General features: G+C 38.8%; 1 protein-coding gene across 11 annotated transcripts in view; it reads right to left on the minus strand.

The window, feature by feature from the left end:
• ATE1 (arginyltransferase 1) overlaps nt 1–15,555 on the minus strand; it is a 56,575-nt gene that overhangs the window by 26,665 nt on the left and 14,355 nt on the right. For all 11 annotated transcript variants that reach the window (XM_015867498.3, XM_015867500.3, XM_015867496.3 and 8 more), the window contains 3 exons: nt 9,647–9,679; nt 4,662–4,843; nt 2,283–2,382 (listed from right to left, as the gene is read on the minus strand). In XM_015867498.3, the coding sequence (XP_015722984.2) occupies nt 2,283–2,382; nt 4,662–4,843; nt 9,647–9,679 (315 nt within the window). The remainder of the gene's footprint in view (nt 1–2,282; nt 2,383–4,661; nt 4,844–9,646; nt 9,680–15,555) is intronic.

Raw genomic sequence — 15,555 nt, forward strand, 5'->3', positions numbered from 1 at the left:
CAAAGCCTGAAGACTTTAACCACAAGGTCATGAATTTTAACACAGAACCATTTTAATCTTGTATGTAGCTGATCTATCCACCCCTCCCCAACCCCCCAAAAATGGAATAAAGCCACTGCTTTGTGTTTTTCATCATATTTTTCCATATTAATATAGTTAGGACTACAGAAATCCTTCTGTCTCAATTTAATGTAGATTTTACTGTACTGGCACGTAAATATTAACCCATAGATTGGAACAAGTCTTGGAAGAGCTGGGAACTAAAGAACTGGACTAGAATTATGAGATATTCCCTTTGTTATCTGCAATTTCCCTGACACTCTGCCATTAGAGAAAATGACATTGCAATCAAACGCAAGTTGTTTGGGAACCAAAGGAACAGGGAGGAAAGGAGTCAAAAGAAAGCTCGCTTTTCAAGACTTGTGTAATTACCAATCTGATCCATTGTGGTCGATGATGCTCTTTACCCATTATATTGCTGCTAGTAATTCAGAATTTCTCAGCCCTATTCCTGAGCTACTGGAAACCCGCCCTGCCTTTGAGGGTACTCTTCCATTACATTCAGGCCTCTGATCTTCACTGGACATCACATCACACACTATTTACATCAAAACCTGTATCATTTGTAAAAGCAGAAGATGAAAATGTCACAGGCTGGCCACTAAAAATGAGCTGAGTTCTGCCCCGACATGCTTAGCAGCAGCCACCCATCCAACAGCTGCACTGCTGATTGTAGTGGAGATGTCTACAATTTGCATTCCAACGAAGTACCCATGTAGAACAAGACTGACATTTATATATATCTATACCTCCAAGCTAGGAGTGGTGTATTTAAAACTAAAGCATTCTGCTATGTCCATGTGCAGACAACATTAATTCATCACTCTCGGATTATAACATAAACGAGCAGAACAGTCTGTTGCACAGATCCCCAATTATCTCAGCCAGGTCTTGTGCAGAAGACTGAGACTGACTTAATGCAAAGTGGAACCCTGTCAAACTCCTTAAATCGACATCAAGTCGCTGTTCTTTACACATCCCCTGTCAGCAGGAAAAAAAAAAGGCAGCTTCAAAAGCATCCAGACTGACAAACATGAGCTTCCAAAGGCAGTATGGTGTAAACCAGTACTCAGGCTCAGGTGTTTTTGCCTTTTTCTTTAGAAAAATCAAATAGAAATGTCAGCATAACACTTACCTACAGCCTTTCCTTCTCCCAGACTACGAAAAGGGAACCTCTAACACCTCTTTAAACCAGAACCAGGCAAGGCTTTCAACACATTATGCCACTAAGCCAAGCAGGCGTTACTTAAATCGTTCAATCTGCCAAGTCAGTTCTTCCTACTCTGCTCTACCAACCACTTCACAATGGCAATAGCATCATCCAGAAGCATTTCATTGCTTAGCTTTACAATTCATTTCAGTGTTTTGCCTTTTTTTTCCACAATGGTCACTTACTGCTTTTTGACTATTTCAAAACTAGCTGAAAATGCAGGTTTTTTGCGCACTTTGAGGATGAAAAAAGAACAAACTGAACTCTTGAGCTAGATTTCATTTGCTTTCTACATTTCCATGTTATTAACATACAGTGTTACTTGTAAACGTTCAGCAAATCTCTGTCAGTTTTCACTATTCTGATACGGTGCAGCAATACTGACAAAGAACGATATCTTTCTAAAGACAAGATGGGATCTAACAAACAGAGAAGAGATGGACCCTTGGGCATATAGGTCTAAACAAAGTAGAGGCTAACAGGGATTACAAAGGGGATTCGGTGATATACTGCTTGTGCCAAACGTTCTGGGATTCTCCTGACCCTTTCTGTTACTTGATCCAAAATTCCTAACAATCTGGCTTCCCATAGCTTTATCTGCAGAGTAAGCCCCAGGAAGTCATGCTATCTCTGCCTATGGTCACTAAGCAACAGTTCCACAAATATTCAGTCAAACACAAAAAAAAAAGGGAGAATTTCAGTCTGTTGCCAGATATACAGCAAACACGAGACACCCAGGTAAGCAAATGACAAACTATTATCTGTCAGCCTCGAAAATCTCTCCAAGTGAACGGCTTTTAAGCCAACTTGTAATAAATACCACATGCAGCTAAGCTTTAAAAAAAATAAATAATCCAAAGTCAAGTTAAAGAGTAACCAGCATCCACGTTTAACCATGTAAAGCCTATTTGGAAATCCAAAGCGACGCTTACAAAAATATTATGCTACTATGAGAACTGTCAAATGCTTTGAATAATTGTACACAAAGGAAAGAAGTAAAAACACACTTTACCTTGTATCGCATTTTGGGGCACGAATGAATGTAGAAACCCATATAATAAAAACAGAGATCAGGAGCTTTCTCGTGAAGTTGTCTAGTAAAAGCAATTTCCCTATGAAAGGAAAACAAAAAGGACTAATTATTTATGAATACAACCCCTACATTTGTTTCATCATTCAAAGAAATGCTTTACAACCACCTGGCTTTTGACATATTGAAGGTCCAGTCTTCTATCAATGAAGATAACAAACAAAACATTGTGTGAGGCTTAACAAACACCCATCTTTGCCTTTTGCCCTGCCATGTGATCAACTTGAAAAGACTTAGAGTGAAGAAAACTTTTAATGACCATAAAGTAATGAGGTTGGGCTGCAGTAGCAGTCCTACATACACTCAGTTCATCAACACAAAACTCAGTATTTCGGTGCTAAATTCCAGAAGAACTTGAAGCATTTTTCTCCCTCTTACAAAATATAGATTATAAATATTGTGGTTACCTACTGCTAATGATTGTAGGTACAAAAAATGACAATAAGAATCACTCAGTATGTCCTACTCAGCTTCCCCCAGCCTTTTCTCAGACTTATATATTACACATAGTCTCTTCTCCCCTCACTCTGTACTCAAATGCCTTCTTGTTTCAAAAGATGTTCAAAACTTCATCCTTTCTACGACTCAGGAGCAAAAATACCCAGAATAGCATGAAGTGGAAGTGATAGCTCTGCAATACAGTTTAACCTCCTCAGAGTAAAATTGGCAACAGCTTTTAAGGTATCAGATTCCTTCGCAGCTTCCTAAATCCTCCCCAACTCTTAAGGGCTTTTTTCCCCCCTTTCTGAAAAGAGAACAAGGCTGTCCCCAACCCCCCAAGCCTACTGAGAACTCTTTTATTGCCTTAAATGCAACAGAATTTACAAGCTGTTTTTTCACCAGTTGAGCCACACAAGCATACTGCCATGACAAAGCCTTATATTTATTAGGTAGATAAGTTTAAATCATTTCAAGAATCCATAAAGCATGGATTATGTCAGCCTATTATTACATAAAGTAATGTGATACATAAAGGTACTGAAAAACAACTCTTAGAATTTGCTTATGGCAACTTGCATTAAAAAGAGAAGTCTAACTTTAAGTATCAAGTGTTTGTATTAAAGTCCTGACCACTAATAGAGGCAAAGATCGTTTCTACATCACAGTCATTCCAATGTTTTTCTACTTGTTACTTCTGATTCCTTCTGATTCAGAAAAATGGTAACTCAGACTCTTCACTACAGACCAAATGAGATGCTGCACTGACAGTTACATTAAATCACACAACAACTCAGAAGTTACCCCAATCTGAGTCAGAACCAGACCAGAGACGCCCAGAGGCCCTTTCCTGCCTAAACTTTCCTATGACCTTACAGTCTCTCCTTCACAAGGAAAAATCTCTAGAACAAGGTGAGGAAAGCCATCAGGAAGGCAGCGTTATCAACTCTTGCCAAAAGCAACAGGAAAAACCTCTCACAGAGCTTAGCTGATCTCTAGAAGCTTACCAGAGTGGGAAGTTCTGCACTGTGTTCAGCCATTCCCAGCTTCATGGCTCCACCACAGCTCTTGCACCAGCTCCAGTACTAACAGGTTGTTCACCAAGAGCTCAGCTCACTAAGCAGGTTACTGAAGCAGTCTTCTACTCAGTAAACTAACCTGGCTAAAGGTGTGATTGCTGGAAGCCCAGCACGTGGTAAATATGGAGTGATTGCAGTGATGAACCACTAAACTGATGTCAGCAACTTAGCAGTGAACTTAGCGAGACAGCTCCCGACAGATGCATTCGTGTAATTCATAAGTAGGTTATTCACAAAACACAAAATTCACCTCTACAAAGCGAGGAATACACTCAGAACAGTTGATAGTTAACCTAAATCTTTAAAATTCACAGGATTACTCTGTCTGTCAGACAGAAGGTAATGAGATTAACAAACCTGAAAACATACTCAGCAATAGCATAGCAGGAAACCACTAATTCAGAAGACAGTTTTTACGATCTCACTGTGCACACAAGCATAGAAGTGATTAATTTCATTTGGTGACTGAGCTACGGCAAAGGAAGAATTATTTCCACTCAAACAAAAAAGACACTTCTCTCTGCTGAAACCAAGCAACACTAAATTATTCTCTGGGGAATAAAGACCAGGTATTTCCCTTCTGAGTTTTTCATTGTTATAAGTATTTAGCTAATTAGAAAGATTAGAAAAATGTAGAATATATTTAGGTATGCATCCAACTGTTGAGAATTAATTTTTGCTACAGTGTTAGCAGCATACTTATGGAGTGGAAATAAAGTCTCAAGTTAAAAATAAGTATCAAATCTTACTATTACATCTAACCAGAAAACAAAAATCCTCTTACCGTAATGCAGAGTAGACTCCCAAAGATAAGAAGGAATAGTCTGGATCGTAGTACAGATAGACAGAGGACACACAGTAGGGCAGGATATCAATGACACCCACAGCTATTATCTTCCCATCTAGCCAGTACTGCTGGTGAAAAGAACCATAGCCACATTCTGGTCCATTCGGTGGATTCTCTGCCTGAGAAGAAACAGGATCTCATTATCAGACTGGTAGATTTCCAGTATAAAAACAATTTTAGATGAGGATTTTAAAAGAAAATACTGTGAAAAATCTTTCCTGCTATACTCTTTTAGAGAAAGGAAAACAGGAATTTGAGAAACAGGGAAAACAACATTAATTCTCTATATTGTTTTTTTATTTTCACTGTAGAATAGAATAGAATCACAGTGGGCAGGGACACATAACAACCATCGAGTCCAACTCCAGCTCCACATTTTGGTTACGTATCTGGGATCAGCAGCCATTGGTCACCAAAGTTCAGTTTCTCGGTGTTGCCACTGAGATTCTTTGAGAATAGGTTTACAAAGAGCACTTATCAGCTCACTATGTAAGTTTTACTCTTTATGACCAACAAAAGAACTTGCATCTAAAAACCTGGAGCTCTCTCTTGCATCAGAACTTACAGAGTTTCTTGGCATCACAAAGAACAGCTTCTGCAAGACCACTGCTGATGTGCACTGTGCTTTGAACACACAAAGTACACCTCCACAATGTGTAAAAGCACCTAAACCAGGATGCCTCATTTTACAAAGATTATCTCCTAATTTCAATTGTATTGTGCAATTGACTCTGCCGTGCCTTTCCCTCCAACATTAAGTTACTTCAATCCTGAATTTCACAGTGCTCAATTAAATTACCCATCTAGTTGTGTTTTTCACTGTACTGCCAGATCTTCAGAAAGCAGCTTCTCACTCAATAAATCTGACAGTACTACCTGCTATTACCAACTGTTTTGCATTACAACAGCAGAAGGAGGGTTTAATCAAGTATTTTGATACAGTAGCGTAGACTGAAGAGATGACGGGCAGTAGAAGTTATTCTAATTGTTACCACGTGTGTCAAAAGAAATCAATCACTTGGACAAAAATCATTCCAACAGACTTACCCAACCATTAAGTCCCAAAATAAAGGCTGTACAATATTCAGTCGTGTAGCATTAAACTAGGTATGTAGCTGAAGATAGCATAAAAATGAAATGATGAAAATAATGAGAGTTAAATCTGGAGCACAGGAGGATATTAGATGGGGATAGTGAGGTTCTCTTCATTTAGGAGAAGCTTTCACATTTGGTAATCACTGTTTCATACAATATCCTCAGCTTTTCAGTAGAGCCAAATGAAATCACGTAGCCGATATGAAAACCTTTAAGATGGGTCAAAGTTTGAGAGTTTGGAATAATAAGCAGATAAAGCAGGTTGCATTTCTTTTGCAAAAATGAATTGCATAGAAATTATTAAATGTTATAAAAGATTGCCCACAACAACATAGAAAGGATTTTCTTCTCCAGGTAAAAGACTGCTGTGTGTAAGGGAGCCTTACGTTGGAATGGCATAGCATGGGCTCAGTCACATCTGCCAACTGCAGCATCAGCTCAGTAAGGAACTTTTAGTAAGGCATGAACTACAGTGTTATTTCACTAACTCAATTACAAAGAAATCTACAGACATAAAAGAGGCTGTGTTCTTTAACAAGGATAACAAGCACAGTACTCATTTCAGGCAAAATGTTCAGGGATCTGTTACATAAAGTAAACAGCATTTTTTAAAAGCACATTCTCCTCCTCCTTGAAAAGTTTTCATACAATATAATCCTTTGTAGCATTTGTAAGTACTGTGTTTTCTCCAGTTTCTCAATGAATACTTGGCTCCTTGGCCTTGATTTCTCACATACCATTCAGACCATTAGATGTGTAACAGGCCCAACATAGGAAACCCTCTCTTTGAGCAGGCTATACCATTTCACATGGCCAATACAGCCACAGGGGACCATGACTGTCAAAGGCAACGTGAAATATACATGGGACATCATACATGTCCCACCAGAGAGGGGATCACTTATAAACACAAAATAACACATTAGCTTTTATACTACAAAAAACACGTGCTGCTCTTGCTATTGAGAACATCACCATTTCTTCAGGTAATGAATCAACACATGTAATGTGAGAGATGTTACATGGAAAGAGCAAGATCCAAACCAATATTCTCCTACTTCCTTATGCAATTAATGTTGAAATGATAGGTGCTGGTAGTCATCTGAAACAAAAGCCCCACTATCCTAAAGAACATACATAAAAAAGAAATGCATACTTTTAAAACTAACCGTGTGTTTTGTTTATATTCATTAAATAAGTTATATGAAAGGACTAACCACTAAAACTAGAGCTAAAACTCTGGCTATGAGAGTTAAGGCGTAATTATACGTGCTATTATTAGGAACTATTAATACTCCCTAGTTTTCATAGCTACTTCTGCCCCATATTTTCTTCATGAATGGCTGATTGGTCATAATTTATAAGACATTATTAACATTTAAATATTTAATATTGTCTGGCATTACATGCCCTAATTAATACAATTCAGTGTAATAAGTGCTTATAATGAAACTCCAGTGGTGAGAGCACTCAATTTTCTTCAAAGCACATTGGTCTTTCACTTTACTTCTAACGCATTTTAGTGTTATTAATAATATAGAAATTAGACTAGTTAACCTCTAACCCAGACTGGTATGCAGCTATAGAAGGTGCTGTACCATCCCCCATGAAAATGTGTCTTAACACTGATAACTGCACGATTGTTTTTCTATGGGAGGTTTCATGACATCTCCTGCTTTGAACATTTCCATTTTACCCTCTGCTGTGGATGGAAGGAGGAATAAAATATGAAATCCATGCTACCTTATACAAAAATAAATTAAAAAACAACAAGGAAACTCTTGATTTCTACTTCTAGTAGAAATTATTTGCCAAAGTGAAGTGATTAATTCCAGCAGTTCTTCTCCCAAAGGCACACACTCAAAACCTGCCATATGGTAGATTACTATCTTTCTTGGTTACTAACATATCTCCTGTTCACTACTGTCTCCTCCTTTCATTAGGGATTAGTGAAGATGAGACCTACAAATACAGGCTGTGTCAGCAGAGTTGTAGTTTTACAGGCTTCCATCCAAACAAGAGGGGGGAAAAAAATGAGGAAAGAAAAAGCCCGCAGCTCAAAGGAGGCATTGGTAGCTCTGTTGCATACTTCCCTCTCTATGCCACGCTGGTAAGGAGGCAATTGGAACACTCAACCCAGTACAGGGAAATACAGACTGACTTGTGAAGGGCCATAAGGATGATTTAGGACTGGAGCATCTGATGTACAAGGAGAGAGCTGAGATCAAAATCAGACGATCTGCAGGAAGGTTTTGTTTGTAGGTGTAACACCTGACAGGAGGGAATAAAGCAGTGTCCGCTGACAGGACAGAAAGCAACGGGCACTACTTAAAAAAACATATGAAATTCACTCTGAACACAAGAAAACACTTCTCTATTACAAGTGTAGTTCAACACTGCCACAGACTGTGCCAGCAAGAGCTGAGTGCAAAGGCAGCCCATAGCAGAAAATCGTAGAATTAGGTTAAAAGGAAACCTAAGCATCTTGAAGTACCAACCTCCCTAAAACCATGCAGAGGGTTGGAACCGGATGGGCTCAAAGGTCCTTTCCAACCCAACCATTCTGTGATTCCAATGGTAAGCCATTCTCCTGTGCTGAACAACTGGGGTAAAATGACAAACATTCAGATACAGCTTCTAAGAGGAAAGGAAGTGAAGAAAAACCAAAATCAGTTCTCTACTGCACCCTGTTTACTGCTAGAAAATTGCCTAGTTCTCTGCTTCTGCATACTGTATTTTTTAAACTATTCTATTCTTGTCTGCCAGAGCCCATAGCCAAAACTGAAACAGCAGTAAGGTGAAGAAATAAAGACAGGAAGAGTTCAGGCGTTGCTATTTATTTGCAGTTAATAATGATATTAAATTTAAAAAAATAGAATTACAAATTGAAATTGTGTAAAGGTTAAAATTGATTTTAAATCATTTTTGTTCTAAAGAGTAAACAGGCCGCTCACTACTAGATTTTCTTGTGGCGACTGTTTCAGAATGAAGAATTTCAAGAATCTCTTGGCCTCTGATACACAACCTCTTTTATTTAACTTCATCTAATTGAAGACATCTGTAGTGGTGCCACACAAAATTTAATTCAAGCTTCGAAATGTCAATAAAAAGTGTCTGTAAGAAACAATACTGGTATAAACCTGGCGGGGAAGCGTGCATCAACATCGACGTAGCCATACAAAATTAAGAATATAATAGCAGTCTGCTGCCTGAGTTGACGAGGTGATAAAAGCCCTTTTCCTATAAAGCCTAATGAGCTCTATTACTCTTCAGCTTTCAGGAATGCAAAGGCCAGTGGACTCAGCAGAGTAAAAGCAACAAACTCTCCACACATGGATTCATTCAAACTGCGACATATCGCATTACCAGCGTAATTACCATAACCTGACAATTTCATTACAGTCACGGGGTACTTCACTCTTTAAGACTAACAAGCAAGACAGTGAAACAAATCTACTACAGTTTGCTTGTTGGAAAAGAAACAGCAGCATCTCTCCTCAACTCTTAACTCAGACTAGTGTCAAATACACGGTCAGTAAATTATTTAGTAACATATTCTTTTCTTTAAAAGAAATAAGTCAAGAGCACTGTGATTTCTGACTTTGTTTTATTATTTTTCTCTTGCAGTTATATGAAATTCAGGAGTAGCTCATTATCCATCTCCTCAGTCTCCTTTACAGATTCAGTGTTACCTTGCTTACTGGCTGGTGATGATACAACACCGTGACACCCATCCGTGCCATCTATACCCATAATGTACCAACTACAGAAAATGAAGAGAAAATAATACATTCATTTCACAACTCATGTCTAGAATTAATGCTTACCTCAAGGGGAGAATCACAGAGGAATCGTGTGAACTGCATCAAGGTAGAGACATCAAAAATGTGGCCCAGAAGACGGTCCAAATATGCAAAGTAGAAAAACAACGTTAGTAATGCTTCAGGATACATTACAGCTCAGACAAGCATATGCTCTCAAAGCATTATAACTTGAAAAGAAAAAGAATAGATTTCAGGAGTTGAAATAACATTTCCCAACAAATTCCCACTTTCTGGTACACAAACAAGTAAATACAATCAATTATTATCCAAGTCATTTAACCCTATAAAATAGAAGATATTTAAAAATGAGATGAGAGAATTATCACCCCGTAACACAGATCTGTCTTGTATTCTCAATTACACATTGCTTTTCTAAGGGACCTCCTGCAACAGGAAACTCTTCCCCATAGTCCCATTGTGCATGTCCCATCACCAAAGGATGGGGCTTAGGGCCATCATGTCTCTCAATATAAATTGATCAAGGCTATTTGTAATCACTATCAGAAGCAAGCCTGGTCAAATATAATGAAGATGGAAGGGAAAAAGAAACCAACTTCCTGAAAGTGCAAATATTTTCAAGCCTGGATTCTTAACTCAGTATGAAATGCTGTGCTACAGATAATCAAACAATAGGCGAGCTTTTAATGAGCTGGAGCTTGGTCAAGATTCTAAGAGCAGTAAAATATAATAGCTGTTTACTCACCAGCATTTACTTATTTGATACAAATACTTCCTTACTGGTAGACTCCACATAAAACATATTAAAAGATATTACAAAGATCTGGTCTGTATTTAACCCCAAAACATTCCTTTGTTAAACAGCTAAGTTTGTGTTACACGGTTCCCTCCCCTCCTGTAATGAGCTGAATGATTTAATAAGTCAGTGGTTAACAAACTGTAAAGAATAATAAACAGGAACTTGAAATGTTAGGCTTGATAAAAAAAGAGTACAATAATACCCACAAGAAAACCAATCACTGACAAGAGTTTTTTGGTCAAGAATTCTACAGATTCCTCAGCTAAACGAGACAAGAGTTTTCTTTTTTTTGGGAGATGCATCAAAAGGCTGGGGACTACTTGCAAAGCATTTGACCACCAAGAAGCTGTGCTGTGTGGATGCTGGAGCCTTGGTGCAGGTACCCACAGAGGCTCTGGGTGGGTTCTCCTCTTTGCAGATCACCAAACCCACCAGGATGTGGTCCTGGACACCCCGTCAGCCTCAGCCACCCAGGCTGCTCACAACTACCCAGGCAGGGAACAAAAGGAAACAGGCAACACTAAGAAGTGCCAGTACTACAAATGACTGACCCAGGACCACGTCCCATATACAGCTTAAGTAGTTATAACTACTACTTTTTTCCTTCCAAAAATGCTATAAAATCAGATTTTATTAATAAAAATGCAGCCTCTGGGATACATATGGATCTGCAAATGTTAAGTGGACCATTCCCAATGTAGTTCAAAGTGAACACTGAACTGTAAGGTCCTCTAAGATGCACTGAAAGTTATTCTGCTGCTGATGCTAGAAGTATCAGGGCTTCACAGAATCAGTCTTCAGATTCCTTTTCCCTCTCAAACCCTCAGTAATATTCTAGCTGACCTATGAGTGAATCATAGAATCACCAAGGTTGGAAAAGACCTAAAAGATCATCCAGTCCAACCGTTCACCCATTACCAATAGCTCCCACTAAACCAGGCCCCTCAACACAACATCCAATTGTTCCTTGAACACCCCCCCAGGGTTGGTGACTCCACCACCTCCCTGGGCAGCCCATTTCAGTGCCCGACCACCCCTTCTGAGAAGTAAAAGAATGATAAACTTTTAGGATAAACACTGGATTTCTATGGAGCTGCTACTGAGAACAAAGTAATGTGCATTTTCCACAATTGGCTGTTTTAGACGTGCTCATCACCAGAGCAGTGGATACTCTAAATTACCGAGCTTAGAAAAACAAGTTAAGATATCTTAATTCAGCTCCAGAATTGTTATGATTTGCTGGGTAGGGACAGAGAGCACGATGGGAAAAGAACAACAACCCATAGACAGTGTTTGAGGAGAACAAAAGTAACTCAAAATTTGAATTATCGAGTTATGCTCCCATAAATAAAGAACAGACATCTACAAATTCCTCCGGTGCTCGTGCATCAGTCACTACAGCCAATGCCTTCAGAATGCGCAGGCACCAGAAGAATAAACCATATGTTCTTAATTTTGATGTCAGAAGACCCCCGATAGTTCTTAATCTGTAACTTTAGCTTTATAGTGCGAGTCAAACCCTATGGGTGAGAGATCGGAGCCAACACCACTTTTCAAATAGCTGTGTGGATTCTCCAGGCCCCACATTGGGTGAGGGGGACGTTCCAAGTGTTCCAAGCATAATTTCTACTTGCAACCGTCTCCACTGGTGGCTAGGAAAAAAAATTTACTGCATTTGAATTTGTACCGCAGACTTAACGGAATGAAACACTGCAAGTTTTATTACAGATTAGTTCATCCCTTTATGTTTGCTGAAGTTCCCAGGTCAGATCGGTTTCTTAATCAAGCTCAAGAAAACTTCAGGAAATTGTGAATCAAATGAAGCGTTTCATTCGATAAGGAAGAATTTAATTCATGCACAGAGTAGGAAAGTAACAGATATCTTAGATGCTCCAACCTTAGTTATCAACCTTTGTTGCCATCTCAACCCATACTCTCCATCCACACCACCAAGACCACAACACCCGTCATAACACAGGAGAACACCTTGTCTACATGTGTAATTAAGCTCAGCTATACATGAGATGCATTTTTGAGTGACAAACTCATTTTTAAGACTGCAGGATTATTATGAACACAACCCAAAAACGAACCAACGAACCATGAAAGAAACGCAGTCAAAAGCTGGTGTTTATGTAAAATAAATCAACCTGTCACACGGGCACAATTGAAATTCCTTTCACAAACTCATACTTTTCTAATTTGAATTTCAAATTGAATTACATAAGCTTCAGTCTTTTAAAAACTATATATTTGAAACCCCCAAGATCCATTCTTTGGTGCAAATTAATTTCAGTTGACTGAGAGAAGAAGACACTGCTAAGGAGTAAAATTGGAAGAAGAGAGCAGAAAGATAACCTAGTAAAAGCACATGCACACCTTTACAAAGCTGCAATAAAACTGGAAGGCTGTACAGGCAAAGGAAGCCATTCAGACGCTTTGGATGCCAACCCAGCATGGGTTTCACCTGGTAGCTCAGTAACTTACAAGCTGAAATAAACACATCTTCGCTGTCAAACATTCACTCTCCTTGTTCATCTTCACTTGCAGAGTGACAAAAGTCAGAAATACACAGCAAAAGGAAAAGCCTTTAGAAAGCACAGACCCAAAGCTGAAATAGGGGCATTTGAAAGCCAGTCAATAGGGAAAGAGTCAATTTGAATTATGACTGTCTAAAGTGCAGTTTTCACAGCACAGAGTGACAAATAATTGCTGATGGGACAATATTTACATTTCAGAATTGCAATTTCAGTTCATTACAGAGTGACCAAAATCTCTCTGGCTTTGTTTCCTAAGAGAATATCATTCTTAAAATAAAAGAGATCTGTTACAGTGAAGTGCTTGTGTAGAAAACTCAGTGTCAAAATAAGGAAAACCATGTAAACCGGGATGCAGAAACTGAGATGAAACAGTACGGTCAACTGGCTTAGTTGTCTGGACACCTAAGTGTTTGGGCTCTTATAGGCAATTAAAGAATGAAAATCAATGGATCCACAGCAGAATGCCATACAGAGCATGGAGCAGGCAGACCAGCATCAGCTCTGTAAGTCAGCACAGTAAGAGATCCCAATGGCAAAGGGTGTGGGCCCACCAAGCCAGTCACCAGTGAGAGCTGCCATTGACTCTGATGACAAAAGAACTCATTCAAGAGCATTCTAAAAAGTTCTCTGCTACCTAGGCAAGCTAAGGAGGCTACAATAACCACAAAGGCTTGGTTTGTCTTTTACACATTCTCTCACTAGCCAAAGAAATAGGAGACTAGGTTAGAGTGACCTAAGGGTTTGGAGCCAGCTGCTGATACCAACTCGGAGTTGATCAGCATGTGCTCCTCTGCATTTCCTAGGCTCCTTGCTTGGTTTCCTATAGTAGTTCAAGTGTATTTCTGGGAGCCAATTAAATAAGCTAGAAAAGAAAAAAAACAAACATACCTATTTCAGTAATTTCTTGCACCTTTTCAAACAGCATATCTTTTGTGTGTTGCTAAATTCTTTCCTTCCAAGACAAATATTTGGTTAAGCACAAAGTAAAGCGAGTATCCAGCCAGCTTTGCAGAGGGAACTGACACACATACACTATTCTTCTACAAGCTTGTCATTATAAAACACCCATGAAAAGTTAAATAACTCGCTTGCTTCAGTAGGTCCAAACAGCAATAAACTGTTCTCTCTGGCTCTTTCTGGAAACTACTGTAGATTTTTTTTTTTTATGATTATTTATGGAAATGTTTTCTATACTTGCATTGCTGCACATCGCTTGTTTCGGTCACGCTTCAGCCCTTTTCCTTAAAGGCAAACACCACCATAAGACTGAAAAATCACATTAATGAAGTACCTGATTCTTGGAACATTATTTGATAACGTTAATCTGTTTGTTTTCTTTAAATGGCCCCCAAAAAAGAGTACCAGAGTGGCACAGCCCCACAAAGCATCAAGTGCAACCATTGCAGAGCTGGTTATACAGCTGCATCAGGGGTGTTAGCAAGGAATTTGGACCCAAAGTGCCTGGAACATTGTCTGCAAACAGTCCTTTAAATAAGAATTTGTGGTAAATGATAGAATCATTCATGTTCATGGGCCTTACTCCAATAATTGAGAACATATAAGTATTTTTTCTCTCACCCACATTACAAGAGAGCAGCAATTTGATTTAATTGTTAATTGATAATTAACAACATGCTCAAGCTCACACAGATTCCATTGGCACTGTTTAAGCACGCAAGCTGTACCATCTTCTACACCAATCACAATTCTATGGATCGTTTAATCATCTATAGTTTTTCTTCATTAAATTTTCATGGAGAGTCCTAGAATTGAGATGTGAGGGTCCTTCAAATGCCACCTGGTCCAACTCCCCTGTGAAGAATACAAACATCTACAACTCCATCAGGGTGGTAAATCCAGGTTGTAAAGCTAAATCCAGATCCCAGATGCCAACAGGACCTCCTGATTCTTCCTAGCTTTGCAGCCCATCACTCTGTCTGCAGGCTCCCCCCATCTAGCAGCTGTGCAATGTAAGGAAACCACACCTGACTCAACCTGAGCAGCTGATACAGGTATGGCTGTATCTGGTATGCTGAACAACAGAAGCTATACATTGAGCTGTATGCAATGGTTGTCCCAGTGAAAATTCAAGCAGTATTCAAGCAGTAGCCATCAAGCCTGCAAGCAAAAAATATTATTATTTCATATTAAACTGGAAAGAAAAATGTGCTTCAATTGTGCTTTGTTTGGGGATAAGAGCTGGTTTAACTGATTGCCTATAGGAGCAAGACCCAAGGAAAATACAAGCTGTCAGAGCTGATGAAGTTCACTGCGTGCATAAATCAAGTCTCACTATTTTAACAAATAAATAGCCAACATATCACTATTTTTACAGCACTAATGGAACTAAATAGCTGAGAATAAATGTTTGCAATAACATTACAGCTTTTTTCTTCAATATACTGCATCACATTCAATACAGACAGAGCGAGCTCTGCCAGATGGAAGAGAAAAGCCACAAGGAAACAATAACACTATAGTTCATGTATATGCATTAGAAGAGAGCAACTGGGGATGAACCAAACTTGATTTCTAAATACAAATAACAACTTCAATACCTCTGCTTTAAATTAATGATGTTTTAATATAAACTAATTGCAATATGCAGCCTTGTA

The sequence above is a fragment of the Coturnix japonica genome, chromosome 8 (genome assembly GCF_054131305.1).
Source record: "Coturnix japonica strain WE chromosome 8, WE-NBRP24, whole genome shotgun sequence".
NCBI lineage: Eukaryota > Metazoa > Chordata > Aves > Galliformes > Phasianidae > Coturnix > Coturnix japonica.